Genomic DNA, 15,980 nt, shown 5'->3' on the forward strand with positions numbered 1-15,980 from the left:
GGCCATAACTTTGTCAGCAAGGTTTTCTATTGGGATTACACCAGGAACTGCTTTAACCGTTTTGTTGTCTGACAAGGGGCATTGCCCTGCAGGATAACTGCTGGCTGATTGAGTGAGTAACGCAAGGAAGGAACCACGTGCTGTGTAAGAAGATTCTGATACACACTTCCATTGACTCGCCATGTATAAGAGGTCCAACTCCTGCTGCAGAAAACATTTCCCAAACCATGAAACTTCCTCCACCAACATTTACTGACTTCTTTACACACTTTGGGTTCAAGCTTTCCCAAGTTTGTTGAAGAACAGAACTTTTCCCATCAGGTCCAAATAAGTTTAACCTGCTTTCATCCCTAAAATAATCTGTGGACCACTTCTCTTTTATCCAAAAATGTTCCTCTGCAAATGTGAGTCTAGCCTTTTTATTCCTTCTGCTAATGAGTTTGGTCACTGTAATGTGGGCTTTCAGTCCAAATGCTCTTAAACTGACAGACACTGGAGGACGAGACAGATCCTTACCCTGCTCAGTACTGAACTACAAGCGATTCCACCTGCTGAGTTGAATCGATTACCCATGGAGATTCTCCGCATTATCCTGTCCTCTCTTGCATTTGTCTGACGAGGGCGACCAGCCTCCTTGAGAGAGTTGAATACATTTGTGATATTGCAAAGTTATAATATTCTAAAAATCACAGACCGACCAGTTTCTCTTCCTATGGCTGATAGGGCCACCCCTGGACAACCTGCTACTGGAGGGTTTCAGTCACTTTGGAACGGTGCAACATTTTTGCAAAGTCAATAAAAACTGGAAAGTTAGGCACCGGATACGTAGGGTTACTCAGATAATGAAGGTAATTGCCACCAGGTGCCAGACTAAGACCAATAACTTGCAGATATCGGAATTTGTTATCTAATTTTTTATCAATGATCTCATTTAAATTTTTAATTACAATTTATACAAATTACGAAAGAAGCTTAAAATATTAATCCATTAGTCATACCTACCTACCTATCAGTAAGTACACTTCTGTCTTGCAGCTCGGAGGTCAGTGCAGATGTAAAGTGAATGTTGGGGGTCGGAGATGTGACCAGTGCAAAGATGGATATTACAATTTGCAGGAATCCAACCCTGATGGCTGCCAGCCCTGTCACTGCAACACTTCCGGAACAATCAATGGAAGCCATGACTGTCATCGAAACACAGGGCAATGCCAATGCAAAGCACATGTGACTGGTGAGTACCAAATGTGATGTTCAAGAACCATAGTATTGCCCCAGACTCCATTGTTATCTGTTTTTAGCAAGAAAACCCTACTCGTTAGTGCCACCTACAGGTAGGTACTCTGTAAATCAATATACACTCCAAGGTTCCCTCACTTGGAGTGTATATTGTTGGCTACAGCAAGTTGGTTAGCTGCCATCAATATGATTATGGGGTGAAAAAAGTATTAAAAAATTCCTTCTTAGTGCCCCCCCCCCCCCCCCGACAGGTAGATGTCTTGTAAGTCATTGTCAAACCCATATAGGAGTCTTAAAATATATATAAAGGTCTTAAAGGAAATCTACCATCAGGATCATGGATTATAAACCAAATACACTTGCATGCTGGTGTGCGCCCCCTTTATCAGGATATGCTCTTCTTTTAACTTCTTATGCCGTCGATTTCTAAGAAAATATGCTTTAAACGCTATGCAAATGAGCCTGAAGGGCTCCAGGCTCCATTAACTTCTATGGAGCGTGAAGCCCCACAGGCTCATTTTGAAGCCTTTTTTTGTAAAAACAAAGGCATAAAAAGCTAAAAGAAGAGCAGATCCTGACTGAAGTGTACTTGGTTTATAATCCATAATCCTGAGGGCAGATGTCCTTTAAGTAGGGAAATTAGCCAAGCTGGAAAATCATCTGTCAACAGCTGTTTTGGGGCATTGGCCACATCTGAAAACATATCCAGGATAGGCTTGGCTAGATAAATGCAGTTCTGGTGAGGTTCTGGGTTAATTGAATGGATTCAACTAATGTCTGGAGTCTTAGAGGCAATGGCCCATGGTCATAAAGGATTAAACACCAATAGGAATCTATCCCTTAAGTCAATGTCCGACCCAAACCAGACACCCATCTGTAGGACTGTTTCTAGGTTCTGGCCACTTGCCATTACAGAGAAAGGTAATGAGAGGGGATGCAGTACTACATAGGTACAACGTGGGGAAGGTCAAAGTGGTGCGAAGGGAATATGAATTTCCCATAGAAGGAAAATTTCTTTTATTTTATTGTTGGTAACATTTTAATTAAATAAACAGAACAAGTAACTACAAGAAATGTTATCATAAACGTACTTATCTGCCCTCCTCCTCTCCTAATCTTATCTAAAATTCTGCTGAATTTAACCTTGCTAGAAAGAGGACAGAAGCTCACTGAGGTTTCATAGAGGTCTATGGAGAGGGGAGCAGTGAGTCACAGCAGCTCGGTCTCCACAAGTACAGAGAAGACTGCAAACTAGAGATAAATGTTTCTCAGATTACAAGTCAATGGACACACACTTGAGTACTGAGTTATGCAGTCCGACCCCATCGGACCCCTTGTTTTCGTGATACGTCGGGGTCTCATCACTGAGACCCCCCACCGATCAGCAACTTGTGTTCGTAGGAAAACCCCTTTAAAAGAAATCTACTAGAGATGAGCGAGCACTAAAATGCTCGAGTGCTCGTTATTCGAGACGAACTTTTCCAGATGCTCGAGTGCTCGTCTCGAATAACGAGCCCCATTGAAGTCAATGGGAGACTCGAGCATTTTTCAAAGGGACCATGGTTCGGGAATAAAATGTGTTAATTAATTGAAAAAGAATGTCTTCTGATAAGTTAGCAGATGTATGCAAACATCTGCAATCTATTCTTCACTGTTCCGCGCGTATATTATCTCCCGACAAGTTAACAGATGTGAAGAACAGTGAAGAATAGAATAAAAACAGTGACCACATGATCATTTAAGTGAAAAACACAGTGAAGAATAGATTGCAGATGTTCTGCACATCTGCTTACTTGTCGGGAGATACGCTGTCCCGGGATCCGCTGCTCTTCTTCCACTGAAGTCTCCCCGATGTCTCCGTGCCCCGATGTCTCCGTGCCCCTATGTCTCCGTGCCCATATGTCTCCGTGCCCATATGTCTCCGTGCCCCGATGTCTCCGTGCCCATATGTCTCCGTGCCCATATGTCTCCGTGCCCCGATGTCTCCGTGCCCCGATGTCTCCGTGCCCCGATGTCTCCGTGCCCATATGTCTCCGTGCCCATATGTCTCCGTGCCCATATGTCTCCGTGCCCCGATGTCTCCGTGCCCCGATGTCTCCGTGCCCCGATGTCTCCGTGCCCCGATGTCTCCGTGCCCATATGTCTCCGTGCCCCGATGTCTCCGTGCCCCGATGTCTCCGTGCCCATATGTCTCCGTGCCCCGATGTCTCCGTGCCCATATGTCTCCGTGCCCCTATGTCTCCGTGCCCCGATGTCTCCGTGCCCCGATGTCTCCGTGCCCATATGTCTCCGTGCCCCGATGTCTCCGTGCCCATATGTCTCCGTGCCCCGATGTCTCCGTGCCCATATGTCTCCGTGCCCATATGTCTCCGTGCCCATATGTCTCCGTGCCCCGATGTCTCCGTGCCCATATGTCTCCGTGCCCCGATGTCTCCGTGCCCCGATGTCTCCGTGCCCCGATGTCTCCGTGCCCCGATGTCTCCGTGCCCATATGTCTCCGTGCCCATATGTCTCCGTGCCCCGATGTCTCCGTGCCCCGATGTCTCCGTGCCGCTGCCCGATGTCTCTGTGCTGCTCCCCGGTGTCTTTGTGCTGCTCCCCGGTGTCTCTGTCCTGCTCACCGTGTTCTGCAATGTCTTCTTCACACATATATATTGTTCTTCACATACTATTTTGTGTTCCGCGTTCCGCGCGTATCTTCCGACAAGTAAGCAGATGTGCCGAACATCTGTAATCTATTCTTCACTGTGTTCTTCACTGTGTTTTTCACTTAAATGATACTGTGTTCACTGTGTTCACTGTTTTTATTCTATTCTTCATTGTTCTTCACTGTGTTTTTTTAATTAAATGCTCGATCTCGAGCAGGGGAAATACTCGTCCGAGCAACGAGCCGTCTCGAGTACCTTAATGCTCGAACGAGCATCAAGCTCGGACGAGCATGTTCGCTCATCTCTAAAATCTACCACCAAAATCATTGCTGATAAACCAGGCACAATCTTTTATCTTTTGCCTCCTTTATTCTAATATCAACTTTTAAAATTATTCTAATGAGCCTGAAGAGCTCTTCCAGAGTTCCCCCATGCTGTACACTGAATGTTACACTGTGCAAGAGCATCTCTCAACCTCCCCTTTCCTACTCTAATTCCAAGGCTGAAGAGAAAGTTTCAGCACACAGATGCAGCACAGAGGGGCTCTAGTAACACCCCCAGGAGCCCCTTTGGTTCATTAGCATAATTATAAATGTGAATCTAGAAGGAAGGAGGCCATGGATAACAAATATAAGAAGATTACCACAGTCCCGGTGCCTGGATCTATGAGTAATGTCCCGGGTTTATCAGGATGGATTTTGATGCTAGATTTCCTTCAAATGGGCTGCAACAACTTTGATCCATAGGATAGGGAATAGGGAATAACATTCTGTTGGGTGGGGGTCCAACTACTATTCTCACTTCTTTTATGAAGGTTCTGTCCAAGCAATGAGTCCGGCTGCTTGTGTTTGAACCAGGTTAGGGAAACTTTAGGGTCCCCCATCCTGTGCATTATGGGGAGTCTCGGCTGTTGGGTATTACAGTTTTACATACATGTTGAACTTGATACAATCCATTAAATGTTGGACTTGATACAATCCCTTTAAACTCCTACAAATTAGTAACAGGCGGTCCCCGGTGTTACATACAGGATAGGTTCTGTAGGTTTGTTCTTAAGTTGAATTTGTATGTAAGTCGGAACTATATAGTTTATAATTGTAACCCCAGCCAGAATTTTTTCGGTCTTTGTGACAATTGGATATTAAAAATGTTGGGTTGTCATAAGAACCAGGAGTAACAATAAATCTTCATTACAGACACCTGTGATAACTGTTACAGCTGATTATTGTAGCCTAAGGCTAAAGTACAGTAATTACCAACATCCAGAGGTCCGTTTGTAGCTAGGGGTCGTCTGTAAGTCGGGTGTTCTTAAGTAGGGGACTGTCTGTATTCTCTTATGTTCTGTTCACCTCCTATAGTCCACATAGTCTAAATATCAACCTCCGCCCCCCCACCCCGACTTGAGATCCCCCCCCCTCCCCCAACGTTGCTCTAATATTATATACAGTTTGTCCCTTTTGGCACATTAACACTTTTCAAGCTTCTTTCAGTCCTAACGAGTTCTAAGCAAATCATTCTTCTGCCACGTTTCTTATTAAACCAAAAAAAACCTGGATTTTTTTTTACCATATTTTTTATTTTTTCCTTTCCTGCAGGGTCCATTATGATAAATCTTTCCCTTTTTCCCTTTCCATTAGATTTCTTTTGAACTGTTCTTATGAAATGCAAAACGAGCGTGGGTAATTCCACTGATCGTCTACATTGGGCCCGGGTTACTTATCAAGGTTCTATATAATTTTAATTTTGTAATTCAATGGCAAACTGATTATAATAAACTACCGCCGCCCGGCGTTATTTATCATGTTCCTTTTACAAGACGGGATTTTTTTTTTTTTTTTTGGTTGGTGGCTCCCACAGGTATTTTTTTTTTCAAAAATTAGATTTGATTACGGCAATTTATTACTTTCGAAAAATATTTGAGGGGGGGGTGCTACAACGACGTAAGGACAAAATTTATCAAGTGCCTGAAATACACTGTGCATATAATACATTCTGAAATGTTGATGTATGGGAATATTATGATAAAGTGAGCGCCGGAGCGCAGGCATACCTGTCTAAATATCTTGCGAGGAAGCGGAAAAACATCACCGGTTTAAGCGCTTTTAAATTACACTGATTTTTTTTTTGTATTATTATTATTTTACGTGATTTTTTCTTTTTTTTGTATAAAGGAGTTAATATAAGAGGTAGATTATTGGAATTGCCTGATAACAGTGTAATGTTTAGGAGGAAGTGCGCTGCGTCCTACATAGGATAATAAAGGCTTCATTAATTACGTTAATGTCCCAAAGGCAGAGAAATTTACACAATCGTCATTATTTACTAGCACAATGGAAGGACATGGATGAGCTTTGTAGTCGTTTCTAGGCTTTTCTATACCTAGGGCAAAAATAAAAAATTCAGTTCTATGTCGTAGATTTTTATGTTAATGCTATAGACAATGGGGCTCATTTACTAAGGGTCCGTCGGACGCATTTCTGTAGGGTTTCCCGAATATTTCCGTTTTGTCCTGAATAGCCCCAGGATTTTGGCGCACAGAAATCGGGGGGCTTTGGCCGTCGGGCAACCCGACGGATTTGGAAAAAACGCAGAATTTAAAAAAAGAAATGTGTTGCAAGACCAGCACTTACATGAACAGGGAACAAGAAGGTGAACTCTGGCGGACCTCGGCGCAGCAGCGAAACCTGCAGGAACTCGGGCGCACGACCTTAGTGAACCCCGGCAGAACCCGAATCCTCGGCGGACATCGCGCAGCGGGAATGCGACTGGACCGAGTAAGTAAATGAGCCCCAATGTGGCTTGTTAGGATTTGTAAGGATGCCCCCTGGCACGCAGAGCCGAATCATATGGTAGTTTTCACACCTCTAAATTGAACTAGATCATGGACTCCCAAAAATAATACAGACTCCATAAATACAAAAGGGATTCAGATACCAGAAATTAGACGTCCACCTAATGAATCAAGGTTCAGGCGTCGACAAAAATGCTCCAAAATACTCCAATACTCCTCCGAATAGACATTTAGACCCAAGACCCCAAAATACAATAATGCCCAAGATTAGGACTAGTGATGAGTGGACCCTAACCGCACTGTACAAATCGATGCTGAACAGGTTCGGGTCCTTGAACTTGAACCTGGACATCAGCCAGAAGAGTGGGTTTGGGTATCTGAACCAAACTGTTGTTCCAGGTTTGTCCAAACCCAACAATTCTGAACCCTTCTGGGTCGCCTCATCATTAATTTAGAACCAAAACTACATTCATAGCCAAGACTTCAACTTCTGAAATGAATTAACTCTCTGAAATATCTCTGAATCCCTAGAGGGCATTGAGACCCCAGACTATAAAGAATGTAGTTAGACTCAAGACTAAGACTCCAAAACAGCATTAAGACCCAAGACTTGTTCTCACAAAAAATTCATAACCAAGACTCAACCCCACAATTAAATTCAGCCCTGAGATTGTGATCTCTAAAATGAACACAAAGCCGAGATTCAGACTTCTAGAGCAATTGGATTTCAGACTCAAATAAGTTTAGATGACAAACTTAAACCAACCAAATCAGTTTAGAAGCCCAGTTAAGAGCCCCAGAATGAACGCAGACTCTAAGCCCAAGAATTAGAGTCCACAAATGTTTTCAGACCTGACTCAGATCCCAAAAATATATTTAGACCCAAGACTAAGTCCTCAAAAATGTATTCAGACTCAAAACTAAGACCCTGAAAATGTATTCCGACCCAAGACTAAGACCCTGAAAATGCATTCAGACCCAAGACTAAGACCCTGAAAATGTATTCAGACCTAAGACTAAGACCCTGAAAATGTATTCAGACCCAAGAACCTGAAAATGTATTCAGACCTAAGACTAAGACCCTGAAAATGTATTCCGTCCTAAGACTAAGACCTTCAAAATATATTCAGACCCAAGACTAAGACCCTGAAAATGTATTCAGACACAAGACTAAGACCCTGAAAATGTATTCAGACCCAAGACTAAGACCCTGAAAATGTATTCAGACCCAAGACTAAGACCTTTAAAATTTATTTAAACCCAAGACTTAGACCCTGAAAATGTATTCAGACCCAAGACTAAGACCTTCAAAATTTATTCAAACCCAAGACTTAGACCCTGAAAATGTATTCAGACCCAAGACTTAGACCCTGAAAATGTATTCAGACCCAAGACTAAGACCCTGAAAATATATTCCAACCTAAGACTAAGACCTTCAAAATATATTCAGACCCAAAACTAAGACCCTGAAAATGTATTCAGACCCAAGACTAAGACCCTGAAAATGTATTCAGACCCAAGACTAAGACCCTGAAAATGTATTCAGACCCAAGACTAAGAGCCTGAAAATGTATTCAGACCCAAGACTAAGACCTTCAAAATTTATTCAGACCCAAGACTAAGACCCTGAAAATGTATTCAGACCCAAGACTTAGACCCTGAAAGTGTATTCCGACCTAAGACTAAGACCTTCAAAATATATTCAGACTAAGACCCTAAAAATGTATTCAGACCCAAGACTTAGACCCTGAAAATGTATTCTGACCCAAGACTAAGACCCTGAAAATGTATTTAGACCCAAGACTTAGAGCCTAAAAATGTATTCAGGCCCAAGACTAAGACCCTGAAAATGTATTAAGACCCAAGACTTAGACCCTGAAAATGTATTCAGACCCAAGACTAAGACCCTGAAAATGTATTCAGACCCAAGACTAAGAGCCTGAAAATGTATTCAGACCCAAGACTAAGACCTTCAAAATTTATTCAGACCCAAGACTAAGACCCTGAAAATGTATTCAGACCCAAGACTTAGACCCTGAAAGTGTATTCCGACCTAAGACTAAGACCTTCAAAATATATTCAGACTAAGACCCTAAAAATGTATTCAGACCCAAGACTTAGACCCTGAAAATGTATTCTGACCCAAGACTAAGACCCTGAAAATGTATTTAGACCCAAGACTTAGAGCCTAAAAATGTATTCAGGCCCAAGACTAAGACCCTGAAAATGTATTAAGACCCAAGACTTAGACCCTGAAAATGTATTCAGACCCAAGACTAAGACCCTGAAAATGTATTCAGACCCAAGACTAAGAGCCTGAAAATGTATTCAGACCCAAGACTAAGACCTTCAAAATTTATTCAGACCCAAGACTAAGACCCTGAAAATGTATTCAGACCCAAGACTTAGACCCTGAAAGTGTATTCCGACCTAAGACTAAGACCTTCAAAATATATTCAGACTAAGACCCTAAAAATGTATTCAGACCCAAGACTTAGACCCTGAAAATGTATTCAGACCCAAGACTTAGACCCTGAAAATGTATTCAGACCCAAGACTAAGACCCTGAAAATGTATTCAGACCCAAGACTAAGAGCCTGAAAATGTATTCAGACCCAAGACTAAGACCTTCAAAATTTATTCAGACCCAAGACTAAGACCCTGAAAATGTATTCAGACCCAAGACTTAGACCCTGAAAGTGTATTCCGACCTAAGACTAAGACCTTCAAAATATATTCAGACTAAGACCCTAAAAATGTATTCAGACCCAAGACTTAGACCCTGAAAATATATTCAGACCCAAGACTAAGACCCTGAAAATGTATTTAGACCCAAGACTAAGACCTTCAAAATGTATTCAGACCCAAGACTTAGACCCTGAAAATGTATTCAGGCCTAGGACAAAGACCCCAAACATTTATACTGACTAAGGATTAGGACACTTAAAATCTATCTACTCAGACCTTAAACACCATAAAGATGTAATCCGACTCAAGACTAAGACCTTGAAAATGTATTGAGACTCAGGACTAAAACCAAAAAAACTGTAATCACACCCAAGATAAGACACAAAAAATGTTATCAGACTCAAGACCGATACCCCAAAAATGTATTAAAACCTAAAACAAAGACCCTAAAAACGTATTCACACTCAAGAATAAAACCCCACATTTGCAGCACGAATTCTTATAGAGAGCCTAAAAATCAATTCAGATGCTCAAAATGGATTAACACAATTGATTACTTCTTCCTGATTTCATACAGACCCCCCAAATCATCAATGAATTCAGATTCTAGGGTCAGACTCTAAGAAAAATCTCAAGACTGAGACCCCAAACATACATTCAGGCCCACGATAAAAAAAAAAAACATTTATACCCCAGACCAACACTCTCACAATTCATGGAGATCCAAGAATACGACTGTGACAAAGCATCCAGACTCACTTGTCCCACAAAATGAATTAAGACCCAAAACTCAACCCCTGCAATTGAATTCAGACCCAACTTCAGAGCTCCATAAATTAATTTAGACCATAGTCTCTGCAGTTGGTGTTGGCCACTTTTCAGTAGATCTGTTCCATTAGTTTCTTTTACCTGCACCTGTACCTTTTCCTCCTTTGAGAGCTTCAGCCTTTCGCTGTTCTCACCTTTCTGCCCTCTGCATATATACACAACTTCCTGTTTCTTATTCCTTCATTCGTGCCAATGGCGACGAAGAGTGGGAGGCGAGTGGGAGGGAGCAGGATGTGTCACAATCTCCTGGTACAGCTCCTCCTATTCATCAGAGCTCAGACATGTAAACAAAAATCGATGGAGAGTCTTCACACAGCACAAAAGTAAGTGTCAGGACTGCTGAGACGCTGCCAAGGCTCGGGGTTAGTGAACCCCCTGGACTACCGCGAACGATGGCACAAGCTGACACCTGGGACCAGAATCTAAATGGCAACCGGTCCTCACCAGAGCCCGCTGCAAAGCAATATGAACTTGCTGTGGCTCGGTGCCACCAGGCCGTTCCACAGGTACAACTTGTCCGCGGTGGCAGCCAAGTTTGAGGTACGGAAACAGCGGGCAATCTCATGGTCAGGAACAGGCAGATGGTCAGGACAGGTGGCAACGAAGAGGAATCAGGAACGGAGCAGAAGGTCAGGGCTGGGTGCGTAGGAGCAAAGTCAGGGTCAGATTCGGGGTCACAACAGGTCAGGAAACAGGAATAACTCAGGAGAAGCTTTTTCAAAGGCATGAAGCACTAAGGAGCAGGAGCGCGGAGAGGTAAGTTAGCCAGGGAACGGGGTCTGCCATGGATCGGGACACGTGTGTGCCTGCGATCCGATACGTGGATCGCAGGGACACCCGTGAAAGTCGCTTGATGAACATTCAGTGATTATTTCTGCGGGAGTAAAGGCCAATGGGCAACTTATGTCAAAGAATGGCCGACCCCTTTTAAATCCAGCACATTTACATATCTTGTGTGGTGTCCAAGATAGCCACTGAGCTAAATCGCATGCATCAATAGGTAGGTCGATAGCCGTTTCTACGATTTTGTTTCGAGGTGAAGGCCCCTTGTGCGAACTTTGATGGGCAAAGGAGTTCAATCGAAGGGGAACTGTGCAGGGGGTGCCAAAAATATGCAAGTGCAACTCCCCCCCCCCCCGGCCCACACTAAGGCCAATGGTATGGGCCATGACTCGTCCCGTAGGCTCTGGTTATTAGATTCCTGCCAGGAATATGTATGAAGTATTCAAATAAGCCCCGTGCATATTTATAAAAGCCGTTCCGACAAATCCACCAAGACCAAACCTAATAGCACAAAATGAGTCATAATTCTTGTTAACAATGCGGTTATTTTTACCGTTCTCAGCCTCCGAGGGTCCGGGGTTTTTTTTATTTTCCTTATTGAAATGAAACGATTGGCCTTAGGTGGCTCATTCATCATCGCTGGAAGAACGCGCCCATTGTCACCGAGTTCCGGAATGTTTATCCCGATACATAATGTATTTTCACCCGCCCTAATAGATGCATTTTGTCCACGTAGGATCCTAAATGCGTCCGCAGAGGGTTCACATATATTAGGTCACTAATGTTTTATTATAACTGGGGGTTAATTTCCACTTGTGATGTAGTGTACAGCCGCCTTGTTGTGTGCGGAAGAATTTACTTACAGCAGAAGAGACGTTTGCTTTAGGTAAAACACCTTTACCCTTTCCTGATATCAGGCGAACCCGGCACCTTCTATGCGTTATTTATATACTGGGTAATAATAGCCGAGAGGATACAGAGCTGCACATGTAAGAGGGGGACAGAGCCAAAATACCACTGCACCCCAACACTATCTCACCACTCCAGCCAAGACAAAGGGGTTTTATGGGTCCAAGACTCTATTCACACAGTGATGTCACAGTACAGGGATAATGCACACAGTGATGTCACAGTACAGGGATAATACACACAGTGATGTCACAGTACAGGGATAATACACACAGTGATCACAGTACAGGGATAATACACACAGTGATGTCACAGTACAGAGATAATACACACAGTGATGTCACAGTACAGGGATAATACACACAGTGATGTCACAGTACAGGGATAATACACACAGTGATCACAGTACAGGGATAATACACACAGCGATGTCACAGTACAGAGATAATACACACAGCGATGTCACAGTACAGGGATAATACACACAGTGATGTCACAGTACAGGGATAGTACACACAGTGATGTCACAGTACAGGGATAATACACACAGTGATGTCACAGTACAGGGATAATACACACAGTGATGTCACAGTACAGGGATAATACACACAGTGATGTCACAGTACAGGGATAATACACACAGTGATCACAGTACAGGGATAATACACACAGTGATGTCACAGTACAGAGATAATACACACAGTGATGTCACAGTACAGGGATAATACACACAGGGGGTCATTTATTAAGGGCCCGATTCGCGTTTTCCCGACGTGTTACCCGAATATTTCCGATTTGCGCCGCTTGTACTTAAATTGCCCCGGGATTTTGGCGCACGCGATCGGATTGTGGCGCATCGGCGCTGGCATGCGCGCGACGGAAATCGGGGGGCGTGGCCGAACGAAAACCCGACGTATTCGGAAAAACCGCCGCATTTAAAAACCGAAAATGAGTCGCATAAGGACCGCTTACCTTCACCTGGTCCAGCTCGGTGCATTCCGGCGCGATGAGTTTACTTTCAGCGCAGCAGCGCCACCTGGTGGACGGCGGAAGAACTACCTTATTAAATCCCGGCCGGACCCGAATCCAGAGCGGAGAAGCCGCCGCTGGAACGCGAATGGACCGGGTAAGTAAATTTGCCCCACAGTGATGTCACAGTACAGAGATAATACACACAGTGATGTCACAGTACAGGGATAATACACACAGTGATGTCACAGTACAGGGATATTACACACAGTGATGTCACAGTACAGGGATAACACACACAGTGATGTCACAGTACAGGGATAATACACAGTGATGTCACAGTACAGGGATAATACACACAGTGATGTCACAGTACAGGATAATACACACAGTGATGTCCCAGTACAGAGATAATACACACAGTGATGTCACAGTACAGAGATAATACACACAGTGATGTCACAGTACAGGGATAATACACACAGTGATGTCACAGTACAGGGATAATACACACAGTGATGTCACAGTACAGGGATCATACACACAGTGAAGTCACAGTACAGGGATCATACACACAGTGAAGTCACAGTACAGGGATAATACACACAGTGATGTCACAGTACAGAGATAATACACACAGTGATGTCACAGTACAGGGATAATACACACAGTGATATCACAGTACAGGGATAATACACACAGTGATATCACAGTACAGATATAATACACACAGTGATGTCACAGTACAGGGATAATACACACAGTGATGTCACAGTACAGAGATAATACACACAGTGATGTCACAGTACAGGGATAATACACACAGGGGGTCATTTATTAAGGGCCCGATTCGCGTTTTCCCGACGTGTTACCCGAATATTTCCGATTTGCGCCGCTTGTACTTAAATTGCCCCGGGATTTTGGCGCACGCGATCAGATTGTGGCGCATCGGCGCTGGCATGCGCGCGACGGAAATCGGGGGGCGTGGCCGAACGAAAACCCGACGTATTCGGAAAAACCGCCGCATTTAAAAACCGAAAATGTGTCGCATAAGGACCGCTTACCTTCACCTGGTCCAGCTCGGTGCATTCCGGCGCGATGAGTTTACTTTCAGCGCAGCAGCGCCACCTGGTGGACGGCGGAAGAACTACCTTATTAAATCCCGGCCGGACCCGAATCCAGAGCGGAGAAGCCGCCGCTGGAACGCGAATGGACCGGGTAAGTAAATTTGCCCCACAGTGATGTCACAGTACAGAGATAATACACACAGTGATGTCACAGTACAGGGATAATACACACAGTGATGTCACAGTACAGGGATATTACACACAGTGATGTCACAGTACAGGGATAATACACACAGTGATGTCACAGTACAGGGATAATACACACAGTGATGTCACAGTACAGGGATCATACACACAGTGAAGTCACAGTACAGGGATCATACACACAGTGAAGTCACAGTACAGGGATAATACACACAGTGATGTCACAGTACAGAGATAATACACACAGTGATGTCACAGTACAGGGATAATACACACAGTGATATCACAGTACAGGGATAATACACACAGTGATATCACAGTACAGATATAATACACACAGTGATGTCACAGTACAGGGATAATACACACAGTGATGTCACAGTACAGGGATAATACACACAGTGATGTCACAGTACAGGGATAATACACACAGTGATGTCACAGCACAGGGATAATACACACAGTGATGTCACAGTACAGGGATAATACACACAGTGATGTCACAGTACAGAGATAATACACACAGTGATGTCACAGTACAGAGATAATACACACAGTGATGTCACAGTACAGGGATAATACACACAGTGATGTCAAAGTACAGAGATAATACACACAGTGATGTCACAGTACAGGGATAATACACACAGTGATGTCACAGTACAGGGATAATACACACAGTGATGTCACAGTACAGGGATATTACACACAGTGATGTCACAGTACAGGGATAATACACACAGTGATGTCACAGTACAGGGATAATACACACAGTGATGTCACAGTACAGGGATAATACACACAGTGATGTCACAGTACAGGGATACTACACACAGTGATGTCCCAGTACAGAGATAATACACACAGTGATGTCACAGTACAGAGATAATACACACAGTGATGTCACAGTACAGGGATAATACACACAGTGATGTCACAGTACAGGGATCATACACACAGTGAAGTCACAGTACAGGGATAATACACACAGTGATGTCACAGTACAGAGATAATACACACAGTGATGTCACAGTACAGAGATAATACACACAGTGATGTCACAGTACAGGGATAATACACACAGTGATGTCACAGTACAGGGATAATACACAGTGATGTCACAGTACAGGGATAATACACACAGTGATATCACAGTACAGATATAATACACACAGTGATGTCACAGTACAGGGATAATACACACAGTGATGTCACAGTACAGGGATAATACACACAGTGATGTCACAGTACAGGGATAATACACACAGTGATGTCACAGTACAGGGATAGTACTTGGCCTTTGATCCTGTGGGTAACGTCTCTTTTTGTTGGGCATCTGAAACCCTTCTATTAAGGTTTCCTCCCCACTAAAGTCTCTGTGATGTCACCGGATAATTCTATATAAAATTGATCACAGAGATCAACATTTCAGCTTTAAACTCTCTTCTTGGTGTAATGTGGATGGGAAGCAGATTACATCGGCATATTTGCCACTTTGGTGACAATAAAATAGTGTCACTTATATTGTCCCTCGTTAAGATTTTCCGCGTGTGTTTTTACAAAAATCAATCTGATAATGTTCAGCACTTAAAGTTAAGACCTAATAAAAAAAAAATCTGCAAAGGGGTCTTAAAATTTTGCCGACACCAAAAGAAAAAATCAACGAGAGGTAAAAGTGAGATTGAGCTTTTCTCACGTCTGCGGCGTCACATTATTTAAAGGGACAGAAGGTTATACAGAGGCCAATCATACAATGAGCTATACTGTATCACTGATTGTTAGAGCAAAATGTTACCAAATATCACAAATAAATCTCCATTGATCTCAATCTGTTATGAAAGAAACCTGTCAGATTGA

General features: G+C 43.3%; 1 protein-coding gene across 5 annotated transcripts in view; it reads left to right on the plus strand.

Annotated features, from left to right (window-relative positions):
• USH2A (usherin) overlaps nucleotides 1-15,980 on the plus strand; it is a 493,686-nt gene that overhangs the window by 82,263 nt on the left and 395,443 nt on the right. For all 5 annotated transcript variants that reach the window (XR_011854013.1, XM_072140122.1, XM_072140124.1 and 2 more), the window contains exon 12: nucleotides 1,036-1,231. Coding sequence is in view for 4 of the 5 variants with exons in the window: in XM_072140122.1 (XP_071996223.1) it covers nucleotides 1,036-1,231 (196 nt within the window). In the remaining variant the exon portion in view is untranslated. The remainder of the gene's footprint in view (nucleotides 1-1,035; nucleotides 1,232-15,980) is intronic.

Source organism: Engystomops pustulosus, chromosome 3, assembly GCF_040894005.1.
Source record: "Engystomops pustulosus chromosome 3, aEngPut4.maternal, whole genome shotgun sequence".
Classification (NCBI taxonomy): domain Eukaryota; kingdom Metazoa; phylum Chordata; class Amphibia; order Anura; family Leptodactylidae; genus Engystomops; species Engystomops pustulosus.